Below are 13,444 nucleotides of genomic sequence, written 5' to 3' on the forward strand. Positions count from 1 at the left end.
GATAACACTAAAGATAACACTAAAGATAACACTAAAGATAACACTAAATGGCACCCTAACTAATTTAGCTGCTTCTTATACACACCATAGAAGTATACTTCTATACTTCTACCTTATAGTGAAGTAGAAGCATAAACAACAACTATGGGAAAATAAGCCATGATGTAAGATTTTAACATCTTTATTAAAATAGCAATAACTACTTTACCCAAGCTCACAAATCTCAGTACGCATCCGTGTATTAATTTCCCTTCCCTGACATTTTTAGGATCTAATCTCAAAATCAATATCTGAGGAACCCATAATAATCCTATTAACCAAGTGTAGTCCTAAGACTATTTCCCTTGCACTGAATCACTAATTCCTTCCAAAAGCAATCAGCAAGTGAATTATAGGCTAATTCAAAATATTATGCTTTAACAAGCAATAAAAAATTTCACTCTCTCCATTCCAGAAAATCTGTAAGAAAGGCAGATTTTGTACTAACATTGTTCTCTAGGAAGGTCACTGGTCAAATAAAAAATCTGCTTCAACCTGTTTAAATAGAAAATCTGAGTCTCCAGCAACCAGTCCAATACCTGGCATGAACAAAATGCTATATTCTCCAAATGCACTTTGGAGATACAGCCAGAATACATTTCAACAAACATTTTATTTGCCAGGTTAGTTGGATTCTGCGTATTATATGTCTATGAAGACTTTATGACCATATTTTACTAGCCAGAGGAAAATACACATCTTGTTCATATGTCAAAATATTGTCAGTATCCATAGAATCTTGTTGACTCATGTTGAGACATGCACACTATGAATGAAGGCTTGCTGAATTAACAGTCTTCCAGTATTACAAATATCACAACATAACTGAGGCTGCCAGGGCCCTCTGGGTCCCTCTGCTCCAGCCCCTGCCTCAGCAGGGACACCCAGAGCAGGGTGCCCAGGGCCACATCCAAGGGCAGCTTTGGGAGGTCCCCAAGGAGGAGATGCCACAGTTCTGGGCTGCCTGTGCCAGTGCTCCATCACTGCACAGCACAGAAGGGCTCCTGGTGTTCAGAGGGAACCTCCTGTGCTCCAGTTTGTGCCCGTAGCTTCTGACCTGGCACTGGTACCAATAAGCCTCTCTTCTGGACTTGCACAATCTGGTATAGGGTTAGACTATTCAGAAGTATACTGTGAATTTCAAAAAGATGTTCTCTACTGGCAGTACAATCTTGAGAAGTGCCTATTAAAGCACGCAGATCAATTCAGAAGATCACAATTTAAAAAGAAAGCAATTTTTCTGAGCTAAAAAACTACTCAAAATTTTTATCCAAGGTTGTGTTGCTCAGTACAGTATTCCAAAATGGATGCTACATATTATAAGAAGTATGTATAGGTAGCCAAAGATGATCAGCTTCAGGAATGTCTGAGTGCTCAACTATGTTTTTTTCAGTTCTTAATCAAAGAATCCCCATAACAACAATAATAACATCATCATCTGGGTTCTAATTTACTTTGATTGGCTTTTTTTTTTTTTTCTTTAAACAAATTGTGCTCCTTGGATATTTTTAAAGCATTTCTAAAATACAGTAAACTATTCTCCAAAATACAATGAAATATACAAACAATTCACCTCACTCTAAGGCTTGCGAGTAGTGCTAACATCAGACAGCATAATGTCTGCTCTTAAACAGCTGTGTATCCCTGGCTGAACTGTGATATTTATGCAACCTGTTTGGTAACAAGTAATAAATTTCTGCAATAAGCTTTGCACACTGCGAGGTATCTTCTGAATCATTATTTCAGTCATATCTGTGACGGGTTGTTTTGGAAACTAAAATGCGTAACAAATAAGAGAAAGGCAAGCAACTTTGCAATCTGTCACTGAAAATCGTTTTTTAAAAGATGTTTCCAAGAAACTCATCTTCATAATTCTATAATGAAAACCCCAAAATAGCTGTGCTGTCTCACTGTCTCACCAGCCTCATTTGTTTAAAGTGTTTAATATAAAATACAATTTGACAGAGGGTGTTATATTATGCAACCTTGATGGTAAACCTGAGATTAAAGGTATTAATTCTTGTTAAAAGGCAGAGAGGGATTTGTTAAATGTTTATCTTCAGGTTTATTTTAACTGTAGCTAGGGACTACTTTGCTCATCAAATGCAGAACCAAGCTCATTGCCTCCCACCTGTGCCCCCACAGATCTGAAAGAATGGTTACCTGGATACCTGCTCCAGGGAATACACGAACTTAAAACAGGCTGAGTTTCTTCCCCAAGAGCAGAAACCCTTAACACAGTATTACTCCCATTGCAATAGACTTAGGCAACAAATACGTAGTGTGGATTGCTTACTCTGCTTTCATAATTCACCTACAAAAATATATTTCTCTCTTCAAAGGCATAAACACCTTATTAAGTACACAACACATAAAAGGTATTCACAGTCTTTTGCACAACAGGGCCCCTGCACTTGAGCAGAGCAAAGCACAACTGCAGGAACAATAAAACCCCCCTCATGAAAAAAGTCACATAAATAAACTTACACAGCAACAGAAAGAGGGGGCAGAAAATAGCTTGACATAATGCACATGCCTAAGTGCAAACACCAGAGGAAGGACATTTTTATAAAGCTAAGCAAAGTAGTTTGCAAGAGCATAAGAATTTGAACAGTGTTGTCTGAAATGCCACCACTGGAATCTAATTTGGTTTTCTCAGCAGAATGAATAAAATAAAACCAAAAAATTCCGGTCACTCTGAAATTTTGCGATTTTGAGCTATATTACAAACCATAAATAGCCTTATTTTTTTCAACTTGTGCATCACTGTGAATATCATGTACAGGCTATGTTTCCAAATGGTAAAAAATGCTCCAAAAATTGCTGAACATTAATTATTAATTAAACTGTCTCTTTTTCAGGAGATACCTGGAGACTTTTTTTTCTGTTTGCGTGCATTTGTCATGAAGATGAGCACCCTTCACCCTTGCTCTGAGAACTGGATTCCATTCATGACATCTCAAAGACAGCAACAAAAATTACAACATGAAAAAAATAACAGAGCAAGCAGCACAGTGAAGAAGAGAACTAATGAAGTCAGGCTTCCCTGCACCTGCAAACTACATTTCAGATGTCTCTTCCAGAGTAGTAACTTCTTCCCTCCACCCGCACAATATCCCACACAAACTCATGCACCAGAGTCTTTCCTGCATCTCAAAAACTTTCCAGCAGTGGCATGTGCAGGCATCTCCTATGCTAAAAAGATCTTCAGAAATCATCTGGTAAAGATAAAACAAAACTTTGGCTGTTTTTGAGTTACCACGATCGTGTGCGCCTGCAAGAGGACAATGGAACTTAAAAACATAAACTCATGCTGCAGCGACTGGGGGGGGGACATTGATTTGAGTCCCTGTAGCCATCAAATGTCACAAAGCTCAGGTGAAATTGCTAATTTCTGAATTACTTTCCATGGGGTCAAGTAGAAGCAATTTTTTCAAATGTAAATCATTCAAACTAACCAGCAGGTAAAGGAAGAGGACTGGTCAACAGGTCAAGGGAGGTGACTGTCCCCCCTCTACTCTGCTCTTGTGAGGACCCATCTGGAATACTGCATTCAGGACTGGAGCTCCCAGCACAAGAAAGGCATGGAGCTCTTGGGAGCAGGTCCAGAGGAGGGCTAAGAGGATGATCAGAGGGCTGGAGCACCTTTCCTATGAAGACAGGCTAAGGGGTTTGGCTTGTTCAGCCTGGAGCAGAGAAGGATCATTGTGGCCTTCCAATATTTAAAAGGAGATTATAAACAGGAGGGAAAGCAGCTTTTTACACAGGTAGACAGTGATGGGACACGGGGAAAATGTTCTAAAATAAAAGGGAAATTCAGATTAGATGTCAGGGGAAAGTTATTCACTCAGAGGGTGGTGAAGCGTTGGCACACCTGCTCAGAGGAGCTGTGGGTGCTCCATCCCTGGCAGCAACGAAGGCCAGGTTGGATGGGGCCCTGGGCAGCCTGAGCTGCTAGGTGGCAGTCCTGCAGGGGGCTGGAACTTGGTGGGCTTGAAGGTCTCTTCCAACCCAAATCATCCTGTGATTCTGTAATCACATAAGAGTAAAGGGCAGAGATGCAGAATGGAGTATGCAGTGAGGTTTTCCTCCTCACTTTACTGGGGAAGAAGGAGGATATTGACCAAAACTTGCAATTTTCTCAGATTATTCTTTTAAGAAGATATAACTCAAATAATCAGACCATCACATTTTCTGTAATACTTGTATGGAAATAGAAATAAATTACCTAAAAATTTAGAGGGAGTCTAAAGATAGATGTACAGACACGCTGAGATCAATGAAGCACATAAGGCTGTCACCAACTGGGATAATCTACTTTACTAGAATTTAAAAATATCTGCCAGTCAGGCAGCATGTCTATATAGCTACCAAACAATAACATTTAATATATTTGTTCAATTTTTACAATGCTCAAGTCCTTTCTTATTGATTTCCCTTGAGAGATCAGCAGAGGAAAGCAGCTGCGGAATACTGGAGTGAATGATTAGTTAATGAATCAAAGTGATAACATATTACCTCTCAAATAAAAATAGTCAAATATTTTGTAGTAATTTGAAGGGCTAATAAAAATAACGTTCAAACAATTTCAAAGCAGCAATGCCAAACTTATTAAAAAACTTAGTATTGTCTTTCAGTATTTGTAAGATGTTGCTCATTCTTTTCAGTAATATTTAATGAAAAAAAAATGCTTTCAAATGCACAGTGCCAATTTAAAGATTCTGGAACACAGGCCATATGAGGAGAGGCTGAAGGAGCTGGGAATGTTCAGCCTGGAGAAGAGGAGGCTCAGGGGAGACCTCATTGCTCTCTGTAACTTCCTGAAGGGAGATTGTAGAGAGCTGGGGGTCGGCCTCTTCTCTCGTGTCATTAGTGATAGGACCAGGGGGAATGGCTTCAAGCTACGGCAGGGGAGATTCAGGCTGGACATGAGGAAGTATTACTTTTCAGAAAGGGTGGTCAGGCACTGGAATGGACTGCCCAGGGAGGTGGTGGAGTCACCGAGCCTGGGGGTGTTCAAGGAAAGGCTGGATGTTGTGTTGAGGGACATGGTTTAGTGGGAGCTATTGGGAATAGGTGAACGGTTGGACTGGGTGATCTTTTAGGTCTTTTCCAACCTTGGTGATTCTATGATTCTATGAAAGATGAGATTTAAAACTACTATTCATCAGTTAAATACTACTATTCATTTGAGAGTATCTATTCTATTTTCTTTATAACTATTTTTGTAGATAAACTATATTTTTGAACTTTACAAGTTAGGCCACAACAAAATAAGTTACATCACTTTTAAGCTTGATGTCAGGTCTTATTAAAAGCAATAAATTAGTAATTATTTTGGTTAATTAATTTTTTTAAAAGCATGAGAGAAAGCAAATGTTTAAACCCTTTTAATCCACTGTAATGGAGGGGAGTATACCTTCATACTTCAGCCCACCTCCCTTGCTGAGACAATCAAATGTTTTCTGGATGGGTTTCATAGCTAATTTTCTCCATCGATGCTAGAAAATTAAAAGGCAGATTGCATTTGTTTTGGGTAATACTGTAAGCAAAAGAAAAGGGAGACACAATTCACAGTATATGATGGCACTGTCAGATGGGAGTAACCAAAAAGACTTCAGATGTCTGAAACAGTGTTCATAGAACGCCTTGGGTTGGGAGGGAACTTAAGGATCATCTAGTTGCAATCCCCCTGTCACGGGCAGGGTTGCCACCCACTGGATCAGGTGAAATCAGTTTAATTTTAATCTACAAGGAGTTGTAAATTTGCAGTTGTAGTACTCCTCTCATTACATCACAACCACTCATCTCATATGTCTTCTACATCAAATCAGGATACCAGACTCTTAACAAGCTCAGTTAAACGATGACAATTTTAGGAACATAAAAGCAGTGTTGCACAGGATTAAAATACAAAGAGTTAAGAGAGATTATACAGAGGTCTTTATCATGCTTTTTTTTTTCTTAATAGACAAGAAATACTGTGTTGATGTCAGTGAAGATTAACTTCAACCAAATACTACTGCTTTCTACCTATTTCCACATAGCATTCTTCTTTCTGTGCAATGTTAGGCAGAACCAGAAAATTAATAGTTCACTTTTGTACTTCTGGACTGCATACCTCTGCTTTCTACAGACTTTCTTATCTAGCTGCCTATACCAAATAGACAGATACTGCAGTGTGGAACAGTCATTAAAATACATCACACTGTTTTGATGATGCCTTTATTGTGGCTAACTTACCAGTTCATCAAAAACTCACTGTGACCTCCAACATAGTAATAATAAATCACAGAACTACACAGTTTGCATTCACTGTATACTTTTTTTAACGGCTGAATTATTCTTGCTCACCTCTTTGCTAGTTTATAACAAGTTTTTGTGGTATATATGTACTTATTTATACATGTATACACATACACAGGCTTAAATATGAGCATTTTATTCAATTAATCTCACATCTTCACTTTAAAAAAAAAAAAAAAACAACTTCCTAATCTCTTTTGAATAAAAGAAAATAAATGTAATTCTATGTAGTGCTATGCTGCTCGGGGGTTTTGTGTCACATCTGTTTTACAGACAGGACAGTTTAAGCTGTCATTTCATCACTCTTCAAGTTCAACTGGTTACTACACAAAGTCATTCAAACCAGAACAGGTCATTTTTTTTTGTTACCTTGACAAACAATTTGAAATTTTATCACTGTACAATCTGCATATTCCTAACTCCATCATCAAAGATATTCTGTTAAAACAAGCATGCTCACATGGAGCATTGAAACTGTTGGAGAGTGGCCGGAGGAGGGCCACAAAGATGATTAGAGGGATGGAGTACCTCCCCTGTGAAGACAAGCTGAGAGAGCTGGGCTTGTTCAGCTTGGAGAAAAGACCTCATTGCAGCCTTCCAGTACCTAAGGGGAGCCTACAAACAGGAGAGGAGCCAACTCCTTACAAGGGTAGATAACAGCAGGACAAGGGGAAATGGTTTTAAGTTGAAGGAGGGAAGTTATAGGCTGGATATCGGGGGAAGTTCTTTACTGATTATTTATGATTGGTGAGGTGCTGGAACAGGCTGCCCAGAGAGGTTGCAAATGCCCCATTTCCAGATGGGGCCCTGGGCAGCCTGGCCTAGCATTAAATGTGGGGGTTGGCAGCCCTGCCTGTGGCGGGGGGGTTGAAACTTGATGATCCTCGAGGTCCCTTCCAACCCAAGCCATTCTATGTTTCTATGATTCACACAATTCAAAGATACACTGACTTTTTGCATACACAGCAATCACTATGATTTACATACTCATCCACCCAGATAATTAGCAAACGTTCAAAAGTTATCTTATATTTGTAGTTTCTCAGCATACACCCATATAATATTGTTCTATTTATTCCATCTTCAGTTTGATTATGCTAAAGGGAAAAGATTGTTCACATAATCAGGAGTTCAGTGTTTGGGAAGAGTGTTTCAATTTAATACTAAACCTGGAAGATGCAGTGGTAACAAAACCAGGTGCTCTAGGCAACATAGGAGTGATACACTTCTTAAGCACAAATTAGCTTAGGTGCTCTCCCAGTTGCACACACTACAAAATTTTAATGTAGGATTTTCTTAGATGTAACAATTAAAAAGCATAGGAGGCTGTAGAAATAAAAATTTAGATCAGAGGCATGCACATGATTTAAAGAAAAATTGCATCAGAAATGGCAAAAGGGTCAAAAATATTACATCTTTCTACATAATTTTTGAAAACAGGATTTTGAAAACATTTTGAAACTGAAATAAGAATGTCAATATTGGTTCAATTAAGTGGCTCCGGTACAAAGATTTAAAGAAACAGAAAGATGTTGCAAGATTGGTTCTTCAATCAATAACAGCTGAATTTTCCATTTAAATATCTATGTAATAAGGAGTAAATCTAACTAGCCACTTGATGCATAACTTAATTAACCCATGCAATAAGTTACAGAACAAGATCCAAGAGGTTACTTAATAGTTTCAGTAATTTCAGTGATGACACTTCTGAAACTTCTGTCAATTAACAGCTCAAAACCAAAGTTAATGGCTCAAGGTAAAGTCAAGAAGACAAGTTCCTGCTGCCAGTACTTGAATGAAAACAAATAATTCACCATAGTGCCTTTGTTTTACACAATTGTAACTGGGAATTTATTTGATAATTCAAGGTTTGCCTTTATATTAATGGTTCCTAGTCATTCATTTTGTTTTCCCCATTCCTGATTCTAAAATGCTTCAATTTTTTTCCTCATCAGATCTCTCTTCTTACTTTATAACTCTACGTCTCCTCCCATGTGATTCACTCTAGCATTAAGAAATGAGAATTGGTTAAGACACATGCTGACCTTTCAATGACATGACAACGCAGAACTTCACTCAATGCCTACCAGTTACTTTTTCCCAGGTCTATATAAAATAACTATCTGCCATCATACTCAGCAACTTCTTGTTAAAATAAATCAGATGCTTTGAAGTATCTGAGATATTGAGATATCCACTTACAGTATTTATTTTGTCATTATTAAATGTAGAGCTATAAGCAGCTATAATACATTAACAATCACTCAGAGACAATTTTACAAACCTGACTACATGAAATTTATTTCTACTAACAGTTGCCATCACAGTATACTATCATTCAAGGTGTTAGATAACTACATTATTATACTGTGACTTGCAAAAGAGACTCCTAGACAACTGACAGGTAAGTTTTATTTGACCCACAGAATTCACCCAGTGGATGTTCTGGAAAAGAAGACTTCTGAGCTTTGCTGTCTTCTATATAGTGTCATGAACAGCAAGCATAAGGTTCCACAGAAAAGGAAATAGCGTATAAATCCGAAAAGTATAGCTTATATCTTCAGTTTCTCATGTAAGTTCATCTTTTCTTTAGCTCATCCATGGCAATGGAAGCCATTGTGTCAAGCTCTACCAGAAATATTTTCTTAAGGCTACCTACTGTTGCCTTCTCTGTCTTGAAACAGTTCATAGACTGAGGTTTAAAGAAGACTAGAATCTAGCTTTTGCAATGTTTTGCACTGAAAACATTAGAATTATTAAGCAACCTAATTCAAACTTCTGCGTAACCTGTATAACTTCATTCTTTCTATTACCAAATATAACCAGATCTCAGATGGTTCTAAATGTAGCTATCTATCATCCTTTAAGTGTCTATAATTAAAATACAGGGCAAGAAAACTTTGGGTAGAACATCACTATCTAATAGGTTCATCTTTCATGTTTTCAGTACACATCTAAATAGCAGTTATTTGTTTTATCATCTTTCCCACAAAACTTAAGCATATGTAGTCAACTTGAGTATGATTCACTTGAATATCTTGCTAAAGGAAAACCCGAGTCTGAAATACTGCTATGTTGGACTCTGGTAAAAGCCTTTCAACTGAAAATTTCCAACAGATGGAAGAAGATAGGTAATCTGAGACCTTTACTTTAGAAAGTTAATCTTCACAGAATACTCTTACTGAAGCAAGATCACTCAAAATGGCTTGTGCAAAGTGAAACAAGCTGCTTCGTATTTATACTGGGATCACAGTCTTCACACAAATACAATTAACAGATTATCCTCACATCTTGCTGAGATTCATACAGCCCCTAATACTTGGGTTTTATAAATGTTAATTAACTAATGCTTCTACACTGAGAGAGAACTTCTCTTTACTCTGCAGTAAGCGCAAGGATAAGACTGTCTATAGCAACAGTTAGCAATGGAGCTCACGAGTTAATAAGTGAGCTCTATAGTCTGCACAAATGCTTTCATCCTCTGGTAAGCAAGAAGTCATTTACAGCCCTAATCCACATAGGATTTATCCTTTAAATTATCTCATATTGTACAACTCTCATATTTATGGATAACCAGTAAATAATTTCAAATCTGAGAATCTATCACCATCATTTACCATGATTTCAAGAAAATATATTTTGAAGGTTGGTAGTGCTGAAAAAGAGATTAATTGTACTTCTTCTTTTCTTATTTTAAAAATAGTAAATTATTTCTTTAATGTAGAGAATAAAACATTTAGGCTTTCTTTCCTCTCCTATTCCCTTTCTACTTTCCACCCACAAATTACTCATAGGATGGTGCTATCATTAACCTCTATCATACTAACAACTGAAAACTGCTTTAGATATAACATTTAAATTCATACTACATCAGAGAAACTGACCCACTCTATTTATTTAGGCATCTAACTTGTATATAAATCAAAACAGACATTCTAAACAAAGTGTATATTTTACCTGTAGACATGTCCTTGATATCTTACAAATAAACTTTTCCTAACCTAAGTCACTCTACAGTTTTACTTAATGTGTTGGGAAATACTGATGACAGGAGTGTTTAGATCATTATTTTAATTCTGATCAGAAGTGATCTTCTGAACCAAATCTCCCAATTGTCTCCATTTACTGTGCTTGGGTTTAAATACACAGAGCAGTACTAACATAAATGAGCTAGACTCTTTTTCAGTGATATTAGATCAAAGGACTCATTTCGAAAATACATCTAATGTGCTACACTGGTTAGGCAAGAGCAATATCTAGAGAAGTGCTTGTGAAACTACAGTCTACCTGCACTGAATGAATTTCACTTCTCATCATTATAATAAACATAATAAATTGTCTCCCTAATAGAGTCCAAATAAAAGGGTAAAACCCTATGGTACTTGTAATAGAGGGAGCAATCTTGGATTTGGGAAAAGACAACATTTTCAGTAATAACAAAATCAGGAGTGTTTTAAGAAATCTTCTAACCATCAGAAACATACCAGTCATTCTGTATGCCACATATTGAGTTTTCATCATTTAAACCATGATTGTCTTCAAAGCAGTTGTAAACAGGAATGAGGTGGTGTGTGACTGTAACTTGCCTGATCAAGATAAAAAGCACTGCCATCTCGGATCTCTCGTCGCTGTTTGAGGTCTGTCTCAGTGGTGTCCCTTGATAGAGCAATATATTCCACCTCTCTCTTTGTCAGTTCCTGTGGACAACAAACTGAGGTTATTACAAAAATAAAACCACAACTCCAGTAAGTGAACTTCTAACAATAAGTCCAATGGTATAATTGCACAAAAGAGCTCCAGACAAAGCACAGTGATCTGAAATAACTTTCAGATCTAATATATCTTATTTTTAAAACGTTTACAGTGTGTTCTGCCTCAAACAAAATGGTTTGAATTTCTGCTCAATAAAGTTTTATTTTCCCCAAATCTATTCTAAAAACATAATAACCAGCAATATAGATGTTCAACTGAGCATCCATAAAGTCTTCTTTATGGCTAATTTTCTGGTTTTGGACACCAAGAAACAATCAACATCCACAAATCATGGATAGAAATCCAACTTTTCCATAAATTATTTGAAAGCTTCAATTCTGTCACTGCTCAGTAACACAGTGTGACACAGCTGCAATTATTACCTGCACATACTTTATGAATATACTGATGAACTATATTTTTCTCACCACCTCTGCCTTTAATAACACAAGTTGCAGTTTACTTCTGTAAAATTATATACTACTTCAAAAAGAAAAATCTTTAGGTTTGTTTTTTAAAAAAAATAAAAATAAAAAATTCAGGACTTCTACTTAGAAATTTCCATCTTAAAGGAAAAAAGAAAACCAAAACAAAAAATAAATGTACTTACACCTGATGCTACTTCTTTATCTGAGATATTACGCATTCGGCTAGGAAACAGATTGATGCTGAACTACCCCTAGCCCTTATCACTCATGGAAAGTTATGAGATCTCTCTTTAGAGACTTTAGATGTTTGGCAAAATAAAAAATTAATAAATGAAACAAAGTTATTAAAAAAAAAAGAAAAAAACAACAACAAAACATGAGATGTATTTCTTCTACATCTTTTCTATATCTAGCTAGCTTAAAAAGCCACTAGTTTCTCTATGATGCACGTAGGTATAATCTTGTTTTAGTATGACTAATAGGAAAAAGAACAAAAGGAAGAATACAGGAGAGTTTTCTTTAATAATTAGCCCTGTGTAGTAGCAACAGCAGACAGAAGTTCTCCAGGCGACACTGTTTCAATAAAGGGACCCCAGCAGGTAGCACCACACATGCAAAGATCAGTCCTCACACAATTGTTCCATACAGCATTGAAACAATAAGCAGCAATCTTTCTAATAAAGCTCAGGTGTATACACACTGTGGTGTAAACAAGGATACAGCCTATGTCCCATGCCTTGCTATCAGGTGTCTCCTCTTTTTAGGTTATACCAAACTCTTCTCGTCTCTTCTAAGGAATGCACTGAGCTATCAAGTAGCATATCTGGTCTATTAGAGCATGAAATCTTTTTTCTCCTTTCCAAAATTCAAAATCATACAGCTTTCCTCTGAGAGCTTTACCTCTGAGAGCCAGTCTTTGAATTCCTTTCTTTTGATTTGAAAAGAAATGGCTGATCTTCATGACAATTGTTATACACCTCCATTTGTGATTCTTCTGCACAACCAGATCTTGGGTAGAATCCATGGCAGACAAAACCCTATGCACATTTTCTTTTGGAGCAGCCACCCATCCCCCATCCTGATCATTCAAAAACACAAATGCCTTTAATGTAAAATCTTGCACACAGTGCTGCCATGGTTCACGCAGATGGATGTAGGCAAGTTCTTCCCACAATCTAAGTGTGGATCACACGCACATCTCCACTTTCTGAACACTCATGATAACTGTTCCCAAACGTTATTTAGAACACTTCTTTCCCAAACCCTTTACTTCATATCTTTTTCTATAAAAAGAAGCAAAAACGATTTGTTGTCTGTAACAGTAGGCAGATATCTTAATCTTCCAACATACATAATGCCTAGAACAAACTGTTTCTCCATTTGTGATAGCATATGGTAACATAGTCTTCCAACTTTCTTTTTCCCTGGAGTTTAGGCAGAAGAACGTATTAAAATGCCTGCACTCTTTATTCATCTAAAACAAACTGAAGTCTGGAAAGAACCTTTATGGAAAAACTTATTTACCTCCTCAAGTTGCTTGCTGTGAAATTTTACAGTAATACTTTCCTCAGTTTGGCTAGTAGAGGAATATCTAACTGATGGCTAACTGATGTCTCTTTCTCCAAGAACTTAAATCAACATACATACCAGATACTGCATGGCAATAGACCGTCGCAAGGGCCCAGGAGGTCCAATGAGAAAGACATCCTGGCCGAGAAGATCTTTCTGCATTATCCATCTTAAATGCTGTACTACAGACTGGGCCAAAGAATCTGTCACTTTGAAAGAAAAATAAAGAACACAGTAAGTCTAAAAAGTGTTAGAGATAGCTGGTCATCCATGCATTTTTTGTTCTTTTCTCAAAAACTAAAACAAAGACATAAAGATACGTTATTCTAAAGCCAGATAACAGAAAAGCA

At 37.0% G+C, this 13,444-nt stretch overlaps 1 protein-coding gene across 1 annotated transcript in view; it reads right to left on the minus strand.

Annotated features, from left to right (window-relative positions):
• The window catches only part of VWA8 (von Willebrand factor A domain containing 8), a 180,329-nt gene that overhangs the window by 144,185 nt on the left and 22,700 nt on the right, over positions 1-13,444 (minus strand). Inside the window, exons 3-4 of the mRNA XM_042838730.1 lie at positions 13,173-13,303; positions 10,932-11,042 (exon numbers count right to left, since the gene is read on the minus strand). Coding sequence (XP_042694664.1) covers positions 10,932-11,042; positions 13,173-13,303 — 242 coding nt within the window. The remainder of the gene's footprint in view (positions 1-10,931; positions 11,043-13,172; positions 13,304-13,444) is intronic.

This window comes from Centrocercus urophasianus, unplaced genomic scaffold (assembly GCF_019232065.1).
Source record: "Centrocercus urophasianus isolate 14NV4802_14NV808 unplaced genomic scaffold, USGS_Curo_1.0 seq_9, whole genome shotgun sequence".
NCBI classification, from domain to species: Eukaryota; Metazoa; Chordata; class Aves; order Galliformes; family Phasianidae; genus Centrocercus; species Centrocercus urophasianus.